At 62.1% G+C, this 17,219-nt stretch overlaps 2 protein-coding genes across 2 annotated transcripts in view; both read left to right on the top strand.

Moving 5' to 3' along the window:
• Positions 1-3,347, top strand: part of LRP1 (LDL receptor related protein 1) — a 79,767-nt gene extending 76,420 nt beyond the window's left edge. Inside the window, exons 82-89 of the mRNA XM_026500211.4 lie at positions 91-264; positions 544-705; positions 1,089-1,263; positions 1,435-1,536; positions 1,690-1,754; positions 1,866-1,956; positions 2,055-2,199; positions 2,366-3,347. Coding sequence (XP_026355996.2) covers positions 91-264; positions 544-705; positions 1,089-1,263; positions 1,435-1,536; positions 1,690-1,754; positions 1,866-1,956; positions 2,055-2,199; positions 2,366-2,506 — 1,055 coding nt within the window. The 3' untranslated portion in view covers positions 2,507-3,347. The remainder of the gene's footprint in view (positions 1-90; positions 265-543; positions 706-1,088; positions 1,264-1,434; positions 1,537-1,689; positions 1,755-1,865; positions 1,957-2,054; positions 2,200-2,365) is intronic.
• Positions 3,348-6,922: 3,575 nt separating this feature from the next.
• On the top strand, positions 6,923-16,286 carry NXPH4 (neurexophilin 4). The gene is made up of 2 exons (XM_026500209.4): positions 6,923-7,042; positions 14,719-16,286. Exons 1-2 carry the CDS (start codon positions 6,986-6,988, stop codon positions 15,571-15,573), a joined length of 912 nt encoding a protein of 303 aa, XP_026355994.1. The 5' UTR covers positions 6,923-6,985; the 3' UTR covers positions 15,574-16,286.
• The last annotated feature ends 933 nt before the right edge of the window (positions 16,287-17,219 follow it).

Here is a 17,219-nt window from a genome sequence, read left to right as displayed (position 1 = left end):
CCCCTCCCACGTCCCAACCCCGGCCCCAGGACCCTGTGCCCCGTGACCCCTGAGTTCCCCTCTTTCCCTGGCTCTGTGCCCTTCCTGCAGCTCCTCGACCCGGAACCTGTAACCTGCAGTGCTTCAACGGCGGCAGCTGCTTCCTCAACGCGCGGAGGCAGCCCAAGTGCCGCTGCCAGCCCCGGTACACGGGTGACAAGTGCGAGCTGGACCAGTGCTGGGAATACTGTCGCAACGGAGGCACCTGCGCAGCCTCCCCCTCCGGTATGGCCTTCAGCTCTCCTGCCAAGCCTGCTCCCACTCCTCGGCCCCTTGGCCACCTCGGGCGAATCCCCAGCCGCGTCCCCGCCTGTCCTCCCCGGCTTCACCTCTGCCTCCCCTCACGCCTCACGCCTCTAGCCCACGGCCTCAGGCCCCAGCCCCCAGTACCCCGTCCCCTCTGCCGGCCGCCTTCCGCCTGGGTCCTCCCAGCTCTGCTCCCCCCGCAGCAGGGCCGGCGCTGCAGTGGGGCCACAGCCCCGCTCACACATCCTCTCCCGCCAGGCATGCCCACGTGCCGGTGCCCCACGGGCTTCACGGGCCCAAAATGCACCCAGCAGGTGTGTGCGGGCTACTGTGCCAACAACAGCACCTGCACTGTCAACCAGGGCAACCAGCCCCAGTGCCGATGTCTCCCTGGCTTCCTGGGGGACCGCTGCCAGTACCGTGAGTGAGCCATCCCCGGGCCCGGGGGCGGGCGGAGGCTAGGCTGCTGGTCGCAGGGGCGTGCTTTAGGGACGGAGGCCGTTCAAGGCTCAGGCGGGCTCAGGTGGCTCCCCCGTAGAGGTGTGCACACTTCCCTCAAGGTGGTGAGCCTTCTGGCATCAGGACTATTCAAGCGAAAGCTGTGCCCTGTCAGGCTCTCTGGGGATGTCCTTATGCTCTGAGTCTGCAACGGGGGGAGGGGGCCCAGGGAGCTCAGGAGGAGGTGGGAGTCACCTAAAAGACGTGGGGGTCCCCTTAGGGGTCCAGCCGCCCCCACCCACAACCTGCGGAGGACCCTCATGAGGGTGGGGCTTGAGGCACTCCTCTTCCACCCCCAACCACAGGGCAGTGCTCGGGCTACTGCGAGAACTTGGGCACGTGCCAGATGGCCGCGGACGGCTCCCGGCAGTGCCGCTGCACCCCCTACTTCGAGGGACCAAGGTGTGAGGTGGACAAGTGCAGCCGCTGTCTCGACGGAGCCTGCGTGGTCAACAAGCAGAGTGGGGACGTCACCTGCAAGTGAGTGGGGCCTGCCCCCACAGTTCTGCCTGGCCTCGACCCTGCCCTGCCCCCGCCTCGTGCTCCCCGGCCTGTTCCTCCCGCTCTGCCCCTTCGTCAGCGCCTCAGCCACCCCTCCCCACCCTGCCCTGCCCCTGCTCAGCCCACTCAACGTGTCACTCCTTCCTGCAGCTGCTCAGATGGCCGGGTGGCCCCCAGCTGTCTGACCTGCATCGGCCACTGCAGCAACGGTGGTTCCTGCACCATGAACAGCAAAATGATGCCTGAGTGCCAGTGAGTTGGGCCCGAGCCTTCCCGAGACCTAGCTCATCCCCACCCCTCCCCAAATCTGAGCAGGGACACTCAGACCCTGTGGCCCCTCCCAATTCCCTGGCGGCCATGGCTGTGAAGGTCACGCCTGCTCAGGTCTGCCCCTCCTGTCTACAGGTGCCCACCCCACATGGCAGGACCCCGGTGTGAGGAGCAGGTGGTCAGCCAACAGCAGCCTGGACGTAGGTGGCAGGGTATGGGGAGACAGAGCTTCAGGGCCTGGAGCAGGGAGATTTTGGCCTCCGGTTTTCCCTGAACCTCTCCGACTCCGTTTCTCACCTCCTCCCCTCCAGATATGGCGTCCATCCTAATCCCTCTGCTGTTGCTGCTGCTCATGCTTCTGGTAGCTGGAGTGGTATTCTGGTACAAGCGGCGAGTCCGAGGGTGAGTGATGGAGATTCTGGAAAATGCTGGCTCTTAGTTTACCATCCTAGCCTTGCGCTCATAGAATCCCTGCCCCCATAAAATCCTGCTTCCCCCAGGGCTAAGGGCTTCCAGCACCAGCGGATGACCAACGGGGCCATGAATGTGGAGATTGGGAACCCCACCTATAAGATGTATGAAGGCGGGGAGCCTGATGATGTAGGGGGCCTACTGGATGCTGACTTTGCACTGGATCCTGACAAGGTGGGCCGGGAGGACAGGAGAGGAGGCTTCCAAAGTAAAGACAAGAGGCTGTGGGTGGGGTGACGAAGGGCACTGGGTTGGATGATGGAATGGAGGTGGGAGGCAGGGCACCTGGGCCACAGTTCCCATCCCCTGAGCCCCACTTGAACCCTCTGTCACCTTGCAGCCCACCAACTTCACCAACCCCGTGTACGCCACACTCTACATGGGTGGTCACGGCAGCCGCCACTCCCTGGCCAGCACGGACGAGAAGCGAGAACTCCTGGGCCGGGGCCCTGAGGACGAGATAGGGGACCCCTTGGCATAGGGTCCCGACCACTGGACTCACCCCAGAGAGCCTCCTGCCCCCTGCCAGAGAAGTCCTTCGATGAGCCCCCTCCTGCCCAGCCAGCCCTTCCCCGGCCCTGCCGGGGTGTATAAATGTAAAAATGAAGGAATTACTTTTTATATGTGAGTGAGCAAGTGAGCAAGCGAGCACAGTATTATCTCTTTCCGTTCTCCTCCTTCCTGCCTGCTCCTCAGCACCCCCCTCATGCTGCCTTCAGGGAGGGGGGCAGGGAGGGCTCTGGGGGCTCCCGCGGCTCACAGGTACCTGCCTCCCACCTTCCACCAAAATGCACCCCCACTGGGAGAGCTGGTGGTGCTGCCTCCCCCTCCCTGTATGAGACACTTTTTCAAGGCTTTCCCCTCTCCCGCCCCACCCCCACTCTCATCCCTCTCAGCTCCCTGAGGGCTCATTCTGGGGAGGGAGAGTCCTTTGCTGCCCCTGTCTGGAAGACTTGGCTCTGGCCGAGGTAGCAAGGAAAGGATGGAATTTTTTAGTTCGTCCTGGGGGAGGCCATTCCATGCGCCAGCCGCCACTCTGGGGCACCTCTGAGGTGGCCATACTCAGTACCCCTCCCAGACAGGCCCTCCCCCTCTCCAGTGCTCCCACCGTGGCTCCCAGGGCTGGAGACTTTCTTTGGTAAACGGTCCCCCAGCCTCCCCCACCCTCCCCTGGGGATGAGGAGAAGGTGGGGCACACCCAGAAACGGCAAGCGGGCAGCCCCGCTTTGGGGACATGAACGTTTTAATAATTTTTGCTGAATTCCTTTACAACTAAATAACACAGATATTGTTATAAATAAAATTGTAAAAAAAGAAAAAAAGCCGCTTGTGTCTCCCTGTGAGTGTGACTCCGGCAGCTGGGCTGTGCTTGCCTGCTTCAGCCACCAGAGGGAGGCCTGCTCTGCGCTAGAGGCGGGCTGGAGCTTCTGGTCTTCAGCGCCCTTCTCCCTGCGCTCCCTCCCTCTCCATCTGGCTTAGCCCCGGGAAGGGGGTGGCGCTGGACTTGAGGAGGAAGACCTGCTTCTCCTGGCTGTGTGACCTTGAGCCAGAGACTTTACCTTTCCGGATCTCGTATTTTCTCTGGCTCCAGAACGGTACCTCCAAAATCTGTTTCTCTGCATTCTCACTTATGGGTCGCACCACCAGCCCTCCCCCAAACGATCTCCCACAGTGAGAAATCCCACCACAAGAATTGAACACACTGGGGTTGTGAAGGGCTTTCTAATCAGGGTGTTCCCACACAGCTCTTTCTGCCTGAGTTTGCTCTTGAAGCGCTAACATCCTCATGGAGACTAATTAATCAGATGCCAAGAGTAGAACTCTAGATTCAGGAGAAGGGGGGTGCCCCTGGACTGAAGGAGAGCTGGGAAGACCAGTTTGCCAGGCCCCACTGGCCACCAACAGATCCAGCTCGCCAATCATTTTAGACATCCCAGGGATGGGGTCCCAGGTCTACCTCAACCCTCACCCAGAGAGGGGAACCTCTTGTAGAAAGTCACACAGCTTTACACTGTCCAAGACTGAGAGAGAGAGCACCGCTCTCCCCTTAGCAGCAAACGTGAGCTGGGGGGGGGGGGCATCTGCAAGCACTGGAAGAACCGTTACCCAGCTCCCAAACTACGTTGCTTTCTGCCTCCCTCCCCTGTTGTCAACTTCCTCAGCTTATTCTTTTCTTGAGGAAGCTTTGGGTCTAGGCACCTCTAGAAACAAGAACCCCCCCTTCCCTCTTAGCCTGGAGATCCCAACTCCAGCCTCTGCCGCCAAGCCAGTTCTGAGATCATCCAGTGTCTGGGGCACCCCAGAGCCCCAGGGCAGAGCCACTCTGCTGGGAAAAAGCCTCCTCGGCGATGGCTTAGGAAGGTTTGTGGCCTCATCTGTCCACCAGGTGGCGTAAGCACTCCTGCAGTGCTGCTCACCCTTAAGCCCAGCACAGCCCCCTCCCCAACACTAATTATGCACCTGCAGGCGGACCCCAGCCTAGCCTCTCACTTCCTTCCCTCGGGCTATTCTGCCACACCCCCTCCACCCTCCGCCAGCCGGCTCCCCTCCCTCCCCCTGCGCCTGCCTGCTCCCCACCACCCCTAGCCCCACCCCCTCGCTCCCTCCCTCTGCCAGCCGTGCATCTGGCGCCCCCAGGGAGCCACTGATTCTCTGCCTGTCGCCTCAAGATCCTGGGCAGAGCGAGAGGGGCCCCCAGCTGCGGCTTGGAACACACACCCCTCCAGTCAGCTTCCTCCCTCTGCCCGTCAGGAGTCAGGACCGGCCAGGAAAGGGTCTACCAGGAGGCAGTCCTCGAACTCCTCACCTGGCAAGGACAGCGGGCCTAAGACAGAGATGGAGAAGAGACAGGGGCTGAGGCTGAAACAGACAGAATGAGAGACAGAGATACGGAGATGGAGAGATGCAAGGGCAGAGGCAAAGACCCAGAGACGGGAGTGGTTTGTGTGTGTGTGTGTGTGTGTGTGTGTGTAGCTGGAGACAGAAGGAGGTGACCTAAGACTAGCAAAAGGAGAAGAGATGATGTGGGTCAGGACTCCAGAAGATCAAGACCCTAGTGATGGGCTGCTACCCTGGGTACCCTAGGCCTGGGTGTACCCACTGGCCCCGTCAACTACCTCACAGCAGCCCCCCTGCTTGGCACCTGGGCTCAGGATTCTGGTTGGAGCCTTGGGGCGTTGGGCCTGGCCATTCCTGCCCCTTCCAGCCTCTCTCCTCTCTGCCCCATCTGCACCCAGGTTCCTGCCTCCTGGCTTCTGTCTGTCTCTCTGGGTGTCTCTGTGTCTGCCTCATCTTCTCAGCATCGCTGATCCTTTTCTGTTGTCACATCTTTGTATCTGAATATCTCTTTGTATGTGGCTGGGCTTGTCTTTTGGACTGCCAAGGCCCGCGTACACCTGTGTGTGTCCATCTCTGTGTGTGGATGTTTGTCTCTCTGCCAAGGCAAGGAAGGGGGTTGGGGTCCGACTACCTGGCTGGGTGTGCTCGTCTCCTGCTGCAAGTGTGCATTTGTCTCTCTGTCTACGCGTGCTCCTGTGTGTGTGTGTGTGTGTATGTGTAAACTGAGTGTGTCCATCCGTGTGTGTCAGTGTGCCTCTAGGTGTGCACCTGCCTGCATGTGTGTGCTGGTCTCTGCATGAACGTGTTTCACTCCGCCTGTGTGCTCCCCTCTATGGTGTGGCCTGCCCCTGTGAATGCATCTGCGTGCATGCCTGGGGGGATATGTTGGTGTCTCAGGATATGCATCTGTCTCTCTATCTCTTTGCTTGTCCCCATCTCTCACTGTCTAGGTGTCGGTCATACCACAACCTCAGCCACAGCCTCAGTGCATAGCAACAGCTGACAGCTGAAGACTCCTCGGGCAGGGAAGAGAGCGAGACTAGGGGGAGGAGAGAGCCGAGCGGATGAAGAAACAGCCAAGAGGATAGGGACGGAGACAAGGCTGGGGCTGGGGACAGAGACAAGGGCAGAGACAGAAAAGGAAAGGGACAAGGACCGAGAAGAGCTGATGGTGAAAGATGGGACAGTGGAAGGGAAAGGATAGAGGCTGCACCAAGAGGCTGGGCAGGCTGCGCTGAGGGGACTTCCTTCCCCACCCCCCTGCAGGGACTCTCTGGGACGCGCGGGGGTCAGCGGTGGGAGGCGAGGGGCAAAAGTGGATGGCCGGTCCAGCAGAAGGGGCCGGAGCCCGCGGAGGTGCCTTGGGGGCCGGGGTGGGGGAAGCGGGCGCCGTTTGTCAGCCCTATTGACAGACGTGATGGGGTTTCCGTCCGTGATCAATGATTCTCATCTCCGGGCCGAATGAGCCGCGGGGCGCCCATCCATCCCCGTCAGCGCCGCGCGGCCGCAGCCGCCCGAGGCCCCGCCCGCCCTCACCTCGGCCCCTGCCCGGCTCCTGCCCCGGACCCACCTTAGCCTGGAGCCTAGAAGGGGCCCGGAACACCGAGGGACCCTGGTCTTGTGGGGCCGCTGAGCCTCGCTGGGCTCCTGCTCCGCTGTGCACCCCTTCGGGAACAGGGTCCCAGAGCCTCGAGCCCCAACGCCCTGCCCCATTCCTCGTCGGTGCACAAACGTAGCCCCTCGGGTACACGACCCCTAGGCCCCGCAGCCCTCTGCGCTTCGCACCTGGGCCGGGGGCGTGTCCGGGGCGTGTCGGGGTGAAAGTCACCTTCGGTGCCCCCAGCTGGGCGGGAGGGGGCGCGCGGGGCGCGGCCGGGATTGGAGCGACGCGGAGCCCCGCCCCCCCCGCCCGCCCGAGTCCGACCCAACTTTCTCCCCCGCCCGCGCCCCGCCCCCAGCGCCGAGCTCCGCTCCTCTCGCTCAGTCCGCGCGGGCCGCGCCGCCTGCTCCCGCCGCTCCGGCAGCCACCCCACGGCGCGCCAGCCCGGGGCCCCTCGCCCCCAAGCCCGGCTCCGGCCTGCCCGGGACCCGTCCCGCCCGCCCCGCTCCGCGGCCCGGGAAGATGAGGCTGCTCCCGGAATGGCTTCTCTTGCTCTTTGGTCCGTGGCTCCTGAGGAAGGTAAGGGCAAGCTGGGCTGGAGCGGGAGCGCCGGGGTCCGGGACGCAAAGGTCCCAGAGTGCGAGGGGCTCCGTGCGCCCGCCCCGCCCCCCGCGCGGAGCGTCCCAACTTTGCGCGGCGCTGGGGGCGCGGACAGACAGACTCCCCGATCCAGGACAGGTGCTCTCCCAGCCCAAGTTGGCTGAGGGGTGGGGGTGGGTGCCGGGGTGGAGGCCCGACTTGGATCTGGCTCCCGGCTTGGCGGGGGAGGGGACGAAGCCCGACCCGCGAGTGCGCCAGACTGAGCGGGAGTGCGAGACAGACAGACAAGCCAGCAGGGTGTCAGCCTTGCCGTCTTTCCTCGCCAACCTCGCTCGCCTTCCGTGCTGTCTGTCCTTCCACCCCTCCACCCCGCCTTCCCATCTCTCTTCTCCGCACTTGTCACAATGCCAGGTGGGCACTGTGTTCCGAGCATACAGGACCCGAACACAAGCGCGCACACAGATTCGGCCGAACTTGGCTAGATCTCCCATCACATTTCCCGCGGAGACACCTTCTCCCCTGCACAAACCTCACAGACACACCCCTCTCTCGCGCCCAGCTGATGAGGGTGGGGGCTGTCTGGAAGGGGAGTCTCTCTTCCTGTGCTCTCCTTGCTCCCACATCCCACGGCTGCCTCTTTTCCCCCAGGCTCTGGGGCCAGGACCAAGGCTGAGGAGGCCCAGATTTGAGCTGCCTCCCTCCCAACTTGGAAGCTTCAACTCCTGAACGCAGTGTGCTCCTATGTGCTGGTGTGGGGTGTGGGTCAGCATGTGCACCTGTGTGCACGTGTGTCTGGGGCACCCAGGCTTGGGTATCTAGTGCTGAGGTGCAGGGCGCATGTGTAAGCTAGTGTGGTGTGTGGCGTTGGCTTGGAAGGGGTGAGTGCAAGCGCCTGCTTCACAGTGCCCTGCTGTGTGACCCGCGATGGGGGCCTAGGCCCTGGACCCCGGCGGCTCCTTTCATCACCTCCTTGCCCCTGCCTGTGACTTTTCTGTTTCCTGCACCCTGACTGTGACTTACCTAGCTTGGGGGCAGGCAGGTAGCTTCCTAAACCCCTACTCCCTGCACCCCAGCCCCTAGCCCCCGCGGCATCTGGAAGGGGTGTAGTCCCCCTACCTTTCCCCTGCCAACACTTGGACCCCACCTGCTCATTGAAATGGAACTCAGCAACTCCAGCAGGGTAGGGGCTGCCCTTGTGAAGCTGGGGATTGAGCTTCCCGATTCTCCCAAATGCGCCTGGTGACCTTGAGGGGCTGGAATGTGGGAAGAGGGGCCCCCTCCACAAAACTGCTTCCACTGGCAGGAGCTCCCTTCGGACTCGCTGCCCAGCTCTGCCCTTAGCGTCCTGCAGGAAGGGGCCTGGGCCCCACAAGCCTTCTGTGTATGTGAAGGCCTGGGGGAGAGGAGGTAAGGATGCTACTCCCTTGCCCCTCCTTTGTACTTCCTCCCCACTCTCCTCTCCACTCTCCCCATCAAGTAAACTCCCCCGTGGACAGATCTGGTTTAATTTCCTTTGCCCCCTGAAGGGGAATGAAACATCTGGTGGAGACTTGAAGGCGAGTAAGGCTGAGGATGTGAGCGATGGGGATCTATCTGAGCGTGTGTGAGCTGCAGCTGTGGGTCTCTGTGTTGGAGTCGGTGGGTGAGAGTGTATCTGCCGTTTAGTCCAGCTTGTGTGCAAGTGAGAATCCGTGTTGACACTCGTGTAAGGACTGTGCGTGTGTGCATCAGTGTAATCGTACAGCAGAGTGTGTGTAGAGAAGTGTTTGTGTATCCAAGTACCTATCTGTGTGTGCTTGTGTGCACTTGGGAGTGCAGTGTGGGCACATGTGCGTGTCCCACGGTGGGTCTCCAAGTGCATTTGTGTGCTGGGCCACATGTGTTGCCTGTAGGTAAGTCTCCCGGGTTTGTGAGTGTCTGTGTGCTTGTGGTTTTGAGTGCCTTCGAGTGTGGGTTTGGGATTGTGTTCATGTATCCGAGTGTGGCTTATATGTGTGTGCGCTCAGGGCTGTCTCAGTGCCAGGCCTGGTAGTATGTTGACATGGTAAGAGGCTGGTGGGGACAATTTACAAGGTAGCTCTTTGGAAAACCCTAGTTGTCCAACGCTAACAACCCTGCCTCCCCCCCCACACACCTGCCCCTTCTCCTGGGCCTGGGACTCCTGGCTTCTGCTGCCCATGGGGCTGTGGCCTCTTCGCCAGACCTTCTTCAGGATCTTTCTGATAAGGTCTCTGACTCCTCTCCCCCCTCTGTCTCTTGTCTTCCCCACCCCTTGTCAAAGCAGCTGCCTACTGGGAGAAGCAGCAGGCGATCAATAGTCACTAATCACTAATCACTAATTACTAATTAGCTGGGGGAGGGCAGGGGCGGGGCCCTGTGGGACCTCCCAGCTCTATCCAGCCTCAGGGAAGGATTAGGCGTAAGCGAGACTCTCAGAGCTGGCGGGCCCCAGACCTGCATCTAGCCACCTCCTCCTGCCTCATACCCCTCTCCAGCCCCCCCTCCCCCGCTAATCTCTGGCTGGGCCACTTAGGCACGTGCAGCCTGGGCTAGGGCCCAGAGCTTGGCGGGGATTTGGGGGTAATCAGGGGCCGCAGCTGGGCCAGGGGCACAGGAGAAGGGGGGCGCTGTGACAGCTCCCTTGGGCCAGAGCCTGCATGTATGAGAGAGGTACCCGTTGGAAAGGAGAATTTAGAGGGTCATGGGTTGGGGTGGGGGAGGAACTGGAGATCCAGGACTGGGTGACTGGGGAAGAGGTGAGGTAATTGGGAGACAGAAACAAGGTAATGAAGGGTCACTGGGGTCAGAGTCGAGGTCACTGGGAAGGGGAGAGATAAATGTTGAAAAAGACCAGGTAAGTGGAGGGGGCATCCCAGGGCTCAGAGATGAAGTCATTGTCAAGGAGATGGGGAACTTTGAACAGAGCCCTGCAACTCCACATGGGTGGGGTCTAGGAAGGGGACAGGGTAACAGAGAGGGCAGGGTCAAGGGGTAGGGGTCCCAGGGCTCAAGCACGGCCGGCGCAGCGGGGAGTCGCGGGGGGTGGAAATGGGGAGCAGGGAGCGCTGCCTTGAGCGCTAGAAATTGGCGAGTCTCCCCCTCTCCCTCTCCTGCCCCTCCTCCACCTCCACCCCGCCCACTCCCCCTCCGGCTCCGGCTTCGGGAAATTACATCCCCGCTCCGCGGCTCCCCCCCCCCCCACCGCGCCCCGGAGCCCGCGCCTTTATAGGCACATTTATTGCAATAATAAAGTGAGGCGCGGGGCGGGGGGCGGGGGGCGGCCGTTCCCGGGGGGACCGCGCCGGCTCTAGGAAGCAGGGAAATAAAATAAAATAAAATAAAATCAAAATTCAGATAACGGTGAGCCTTGCGCTGCAGGCCTCGAGCAGGCGGGCAGGCGGGGCTGAGGGGGAGGGGGTGCCCGGCCCAAGGGCAGAGCCCGCCCCACCAGCGGTCCCCGCCCCCTCACGCTATAGTGGGGTCTGGAAGGAGGTATCTTCGCTTCCACCTGCCTGGCCCCCTCCCATAGCCTAATCCTGCCCTTCTTCTGCCTTTTCCCCTGACTTGTCCCCATACCTGTCCTCAGCTCCTGTCTCCATCCCTGTCTCCCATCTCCTTCCTTGTCCCCCATCACCCATTCCAGTCCCCATTCACATTGGCCATCCCCATCTCCTGGGTCCCTGCATCCCTCAGCACCCCTGTTCCTGCCCAGTAACCACTCCCCATCTCCCATTTCTGTTCCTGCCCCCATCTGCTCCCCATCCCCATCTTCCTGTTCCTATCCCACTCTCAGTCCTGCTTGCTGTCCCCAGTGCCCATCCCTCATCCACCATCCCTGTCCTCCTTCATCCCCATTTTGGTTCCCATTCCATTCTCCACCCCTCTTCATTCCCCCAGTTCCTACCCTACGTCCCTACGTACCCTATCTACATCCCTGTCTCTGCCCAGTGCCTGTCCACCATGCATGATCTCCTCTCCATCCCTGTTCCATTCTTATCTCTGCACCACATACCTGTGCCTGCTGAGTCCCAAACCCCAGTCCCCCTCTCTCTCCATCCCAGCCTTCACCCCAACCTCTCCTGTCCACCCGCCCCTGTCCTTACCCCCCTCTCTGTCCCTGGTTCCCCACCAGACCCCATCTGTTCCACCCCGCCCAGTCTGCGGTGGCCCCCACCCCCACCCTTTGCTAGGTACAAGGGCTTAATACGCTATTCCCTGCCCTTCCCCAGCCCAGGCCTGTAGCACTGTTCCTTCCCCAACCACAGGGTGCCGTTCCCTTCCCCCGGTCCGGAATCCTGAGCGGCCCCACCTGACCCACGCAGCCGGAGAGAAGCCAGGGACTGGTTTGGAGGCCTGGGGGGAGGTGCGTCCTGCAATGCGGCTGGGGGGGCCGACAGCCTAAACCTCCCCCCTTTCCCTCGTGGTCCCATCCCGAAAAAGCCCCCCCACACACACACAGTGGAGTTTGTTCGGCAGCAAGAGGCAGCCTCAACTCCCCTCCATTGCGTGGGCTCAGTGCCTTAGGGGCAAAGCGTTCCTGGCTGGGCTCCCGCCCCGCATGGGCCTGGAGGCACCCGGTGAGGAGCCCCCCCCCCCCCCCCCCGCCTGCCACCAAGCACCTCCGCCCCCTGCACCGACAGCCAGACTAGCCTCTCCCCTCGGCAAATGTCACCGCGCCCAATTAGCTTAATTAAACCAGCTCTGGAGCGAGGGGGACCCCTCCTCGGACAACACCCTGCTCCCACTCTCAGTCAGAGGGGGGGAGGGACAGCACTATGGATCTGGGGAAAGAGGGGCTCCTTTATCACCCTGCTTTCCCTCATTCCCACCGCACCCACAGATGGAGACAGCCTGAAGGATAGAGGGAAAGAACCAAGAGAGATAGACAGAAACAGGGAGAAAAACAGAATTACGGAAGGAGAAAATTCGAGACAGAGTGAGGGACTGAGAGAAGAGTCGCAGAGAGAGATGGAAAAACAGTGAAAGAGGGAGCGCGCGCAAGAGAGAGAGAGAGTGAGCGTGCAAGCGAGGAAGCCAGAGGGAGGATTTGATTTTATTATATTCCATGTTCCCATTTCTCGGCTCGTTTCCTCACAGACTCTTACCCCTCCCTGTCCGAGCTCCCCCCAAGGTCGCTTTGGCCGCCCCCCCAACTCTTCCCTTTTATCTTGGCAGTCTCCTGCAGCGGGTGGGGGTGCGGGTGCCCAAAGCCCAGGGATTTGCCGGGATCAGAGAAGCGCAGACAGCAATTTGTCTGGGATCGCTGGGCGGTGGGGGCAAGGGGGAGACCCCCAGCACCCCTCACCACCCAGACAAACCTCCTTCCCTCTCCCAGCCCCAGCCTGCGAGGAGTCTCTGGACTGAAGCAGCCCTTGACAAGTCCTGGGCTGGGTGCAGGACAACGAGTGCTGCGGGCGTGTACTGGGAGGGGGTGTCTCAGAGGCATTTGGGGTCATAAGAGCAGGTGACTGGAGACTGACAGATGCCCCTGGAAAGGCAGTGTTGGGCCCAGAAGGGTGAGGAGATGAGGAGTCAGAGTTCAAATGACTCCCCCTTTCTTTGACTTTCCCTGGAAGCTTTATGCACTCCCTTCCTCCAATGACCCCCCTGAGGCTCAGGCCCTGCCCTCTGCAAGCTCACCTCCTCGGAGGCCTGCCTTGCCCCCGGACCCTCCTTTCCCCCCACGGTGGCCTGGGACCCTTCCCACCGTCCTTCTCAGGCCCACCCTCCTGGTGTTAGCTGCCAGCTCAAGCTTGTCTGTCTGAGTCAATCACTCCTGCCGCCCCCGCCCCCCTCACCTGAGCTGGGAGGAGGGATGGACGGGAGGAGGAATGAGGGGGGCGATAAATATGTATGACGAGCGGGTGGCGGCAGCATTAATAACCCGGGATCGCAGCGCTGCGGGGATGGGGACCAGGCGGTGGAGATTCTAGCCCAGCAGCTTGACTCTGGCATTCCTGTCCCTTGTGCACTCACGGTGTGTACACAAGGTGTGTGCAAACACGGGGGGGGGCACCCATGCTGCCAGGCCTCTTTACCTTCCCAAAGCTCAGCCTGCGGGCCAGTGCGGACCCCCAGGGACCATTCAGGTACAACTCACACAAATGCAGCCCCCGGGGAACGGCCGCACTGGTGCTATCATTGTGCGTACGCTGACGCACACCCTTGAGAAAGAGCTTGACACATGGACAGAGGATGACAGGAGCTCACACAGGAAAAGTAACACCTCCAGCGAACCAGACACAGCCAACCCAGGCCTACACCTACACCAGTCACACAGACACAACCACCACAAACTGACAGCCTCCCTCGGACCCACACACCGACACACACAGCCAGCCCAGGCGCATATACAACCCAGGCATACGCACATAGCCCCCCCCGACTGACACAACAGACAGCACCACAAGCTGACACACACACACACAGGCTCCTCAGCCTCATACATATACACACACACACACACACACAACCACTGTGCACAGCCACTCCAGGCAGACACACACAGCCATAACCACAGGTTGAGACACGCATGTATGCGCACACACGCTCTCACACACACCATCTCTCCAGGTACACAGATACGTACACCCAACCCCGGGCTCCAGAAACACCACCACCGCAGGCTGACACACACACTACTCCCTCCCCACAGTGTGACCGTCCACAGCGAGGGCCACACTACACGGCCACGGCTAACAGTCTGACTGACACACTCTGACACTCACGGCGCCTCTCCCTCCCGCTCCCCTCGCTGGAGCGGCATCACCATATTTCTTCCTCTGGCTCTCACGCGTCTCCACTCCCGGCCACCCCCCACCCCACCCCACCCGCCCCGGATAATTGATGGCCCGGGCCTGGCCCCGCCGCTCCCGCCTCTCGATCCATCTTGTACTCGCGCCCGCGCTGTCTCCCAGATCGGCCGCCACCTGAGACAGGCGGAGACGGCTGAGGGCGGGCAGGGGCGGTCCCCGGCCCCCTCCAAGCCCGGGGAAGGACCACTAGGCGGCCTCCCCCACAGCAGGAGTGCCGGAGGTGCAGCGGGCTGCCCGCGGAGTCCCCGAGCCTCAACCCACAGCACCGAGACGCTCGGGGCTCTTGGCTCAATGGGTTTCGCAGGCCCCTCCCCGCAAGGAAGTAGAGGCTGAGGCCTGGGTGGGGGCTTTAGTCTCCGCGGAGGTGTTGGGAGGTCTTCACTTCTGTCTTGATGCTGGATGTTGACAGCGGTCATGGCCTGGCCTGCCCGAGTCCAGCTCCTCCCTGGTCCACCATTACTGGGAACCAAGCAGGTTCCAGGCCAGGGGAGCCGCAGCCCCGGGCCAGAGCTCCACTCCCTATTCAGTCAAACCCGCAGGGGCTTTGGCTTTTTTTCCTTTCTCAGCTCACATCGGAGTTCTCTGAGAACACAAGGACTCTCAGTGTCATTTCACAGGTGTAGAAACCGAGCACTGGTCAGTGACTTGGCCGAGAGCACAGAGGTCGAAAGGGCGCAGGCCTGCACCAGTATACGCTCCCGGAACCACTGCTGTGGATGCCCAGTTCCCTTTGGGCTCCTAGCGGCTGGGGAGAGGGGCGGGCCGGGTGCGGGGCGGTGGGGCCCTGGGATGGGCAGGCACAACCCCAGCGTCTCTCTCCTGCTCCTTCTTCGTCCACAGGCCGTCAGTGCCCAGATACCACCGTCCGGGAGGCCGCAGTACCTGGAGCTGCGCCCCGCCGCGGCCAGAGGGGGCGCCCCTGGCCAGCAGCTCCCCGTGCCGAGGGCTTCCCACGGCCTCGGCGCCGGCCGCGCCTGGAGCTGGGCCTGGCCGGCTAACCACACCGGAGCCCTGGCCCGGGCGGGGGCGCTGCCTGCGCCGCGCACCAAGAGGAAGCCGTCTATCAAAGCGGCCCGCGCTAAAAAGATCTTTGGCTGGGGGGACTTCTACTTCCGGGTACACACCCTCAAGTTCTCGCTGCTGGTGACCGGCAAGATCGTGGACCACGTGAACGGCACCTTCAGCGTGTACTTCCGCCACAACTCGTCTAGCCTGGGCAACCTCAGCGTCAGTATCGTGCCGCCCTCCAAGCGTGTCGAGTTCGGGGGCGTCTGGCTGCCGGGGCCGGCTCCCCACCCGCTGCAGTCTACGCTGGCCCTGGAAGGGGTGCTCCCGGGGCTGGGGCCCCCGCTGGGGATAGCGGCCGCGGGACCCGGGCTAGGAGGGACCCTCGGGGGCGCGCTGGCGGGCCCATTCGGGGGCGCGCTGGGAGTGCCCGGGGCCAAAGAGTCTCGCGCTTTCAACTGCCACGTGGAGTATGAGAAGACAAACCGCGCGCGCAAGCACCGCCCGTGCCTGTACGACCCATCGCAGGTGTGCTTCACCGAGCACACGCAGAGCCAGGCCGCCTGGCTCTGCGCCAAGCCCTTCAAAGTCATCTGCATCTTCGTCTCCTTCCTCAGCTTTGACTACAAACTGGTGCAGAAGGTGTGCCCAGACTATAACTTCCAGAGTGAGCACCCTTACTTCGGGTAGCGCGCCGCGCCCTCGCCTGGGCCCTAAGCTTCCCTCCAAATCCCGGCCTCCCTAAGTGGGACCCCACCCTGTTCCCCGCAGCTCCAGTGGCCACGTGCACCCCTTCCATTCCGAGGGCGAAAGGAACAACCCTCCCGGGGACCATCAGCCAGTAGCCGGCGTAGGTCCACCCTTTCCCTTATGGGGAGTGCCCACGAGGCAGTGTGTGTGGGGGGGGGGGTAGCCCCCTCCGCTAGCTCCCAAAGTGCAGAGGCTGGAGCGCAGGCCTAGAATAGGCGGGGCTTGGCGGCGGTCCCAGCGTCCCTCACGTCTGCAGTGGGTCCCCCTCATGCCCCAGGCGCTGGGCTGGGCATTCCCTTTGTCCGCATCTTTAATGACGCCTGGCCTGGCACCCTCGTCGCACTCTTTCTTACCCCCAGGCGCTTGTCCTCCTGTTCCACCCTGTCCCCACGTAAAGACTGTGAGGCCTATAAATTGCGGCCTATCCCCAACCCCTTCTGCCTGCCGGTATGCCTGTCCGCCTTTCCCCAAACCCTAATTAGGGTAGCGGGAGCAGAACTCCTGGGCCTAGGCGATCCACTGGGCCCCTGCCCTCTGCCCGCCTCCCTCCCATCCCTGCAGTCCTGCTCCACCTGCCCCTTTCCGGCTGCTTCCTCTTGGTGACATTTTTTCTACGCCAAAACAGACGGGAAAGGGAACAAAATAAAGTGAAATCCAATACGTGTCTGTGTGAGAGACCTTTGTAGGGAAGAGGGGTGGTGGTATGGGTTTAAGGGTGGCAGAAACCGGGCCAGGGCCTCCTCCCTCGGCGGCTCGTGGAAACTGAGGCAACTATTGACGGAGCTAGGACCTTGGAGGTCATCCAAGACCGATCAGAGAGAGCCGAGGGGGACCCTCACGGTAGGCGCTCTGGCCGAGGTGGGGATATTCTCCCAGAGGCGGGCGACGTGAAGCTGCGGCAGATCGAGTGGGGAGGAGACCTGAAAGGGGTCTACCAGCGGACTGTTTGAGACGACTTGGGGGAGGAGGTAGAAGGCCCTGAAATGGGATGGAGTTGCAGGGACAGCGTAGGCAGAGCGCTGACAACCTGCTAAGCTCCGAGGGCTGGCGGGAGGCGGCAGGTGGGGGGGAGGGGGAACGGTGTTTGCGGCATCTGGAGTCATCGATCTTCCTTTTCCTTCCTAATTTCGTGGGCGCTGAGTTTGCAGACGGCTGAGAGAGGGAGGGAGGCCAGAGACGAGGGGGTGGGGGAAGGGACAAGCGCGAGTTTGGAGAGCCGGGCCGCGTCGCCGCCGCTCGCCGCCTGCAAACAAGGCCCCCTTCAGCCAGCTGCCCACCCTCCCCACCCCCGCCTCCAGCTCCCTCCTGCCGCCGCCGTTGCTAATTTTATCCGCCCCCAACTCTGGCCCGGGCGTTAATTGGCTGCGGCTTCATTAGCAGTTCTCAAGCTCAGCCGCCCCCCTCCCCTGGGGACCCCTGACTGGGGCGAAGGAGGGGGTAGGGACAAGCTGAGGCACAGAAGGACACCTCGACACCTCCTCTTCTGCTACTTCTGCTTGAGTCCTGGGCCAAGATACCGACTGGGAGAGTGCAGAACTCTCCAGAGAATTGCCCACTGGTTCCCGCAGGAAACTGAGGCAGAGGTG

Source organism: Ursus arctos, unplaced genomic scaffold (genome assembly GCF_023065955.2).
Source record: "Ursus arctos isolate Adak ecotype North America unplaced genomic scaffold, UrsArc2.0 scaffold_21, whole genome shotgun sequence".
NCBI lineage: Eukaryota > Metazoa > Chordata > Mammalia > Carnivora > Ursidae > Ursus > Ursus arctos.
The sequence above is the reverse complement of the archived record's forward strand: the minus strand, read 5'-3'. Positions and strand labels throughout refer to the sequence as shown.

Coding starts and splice junctions, on each gene's coding strand:
- NXPH4 (XM_026500209.4), top strand. CDS start 6,986: ATGAGGCTGCTCCCGGAATGGCTTCTCTTGCTCTTTGGTCCGTGGCTC. Junction 7,043..14,718: donor GTCCGTGGCTCCTGAGGAAG/GTAAGGGCAAGC, acceptor CTTCGTCCACAG/GCCGTCAGTGCCCAGATACC.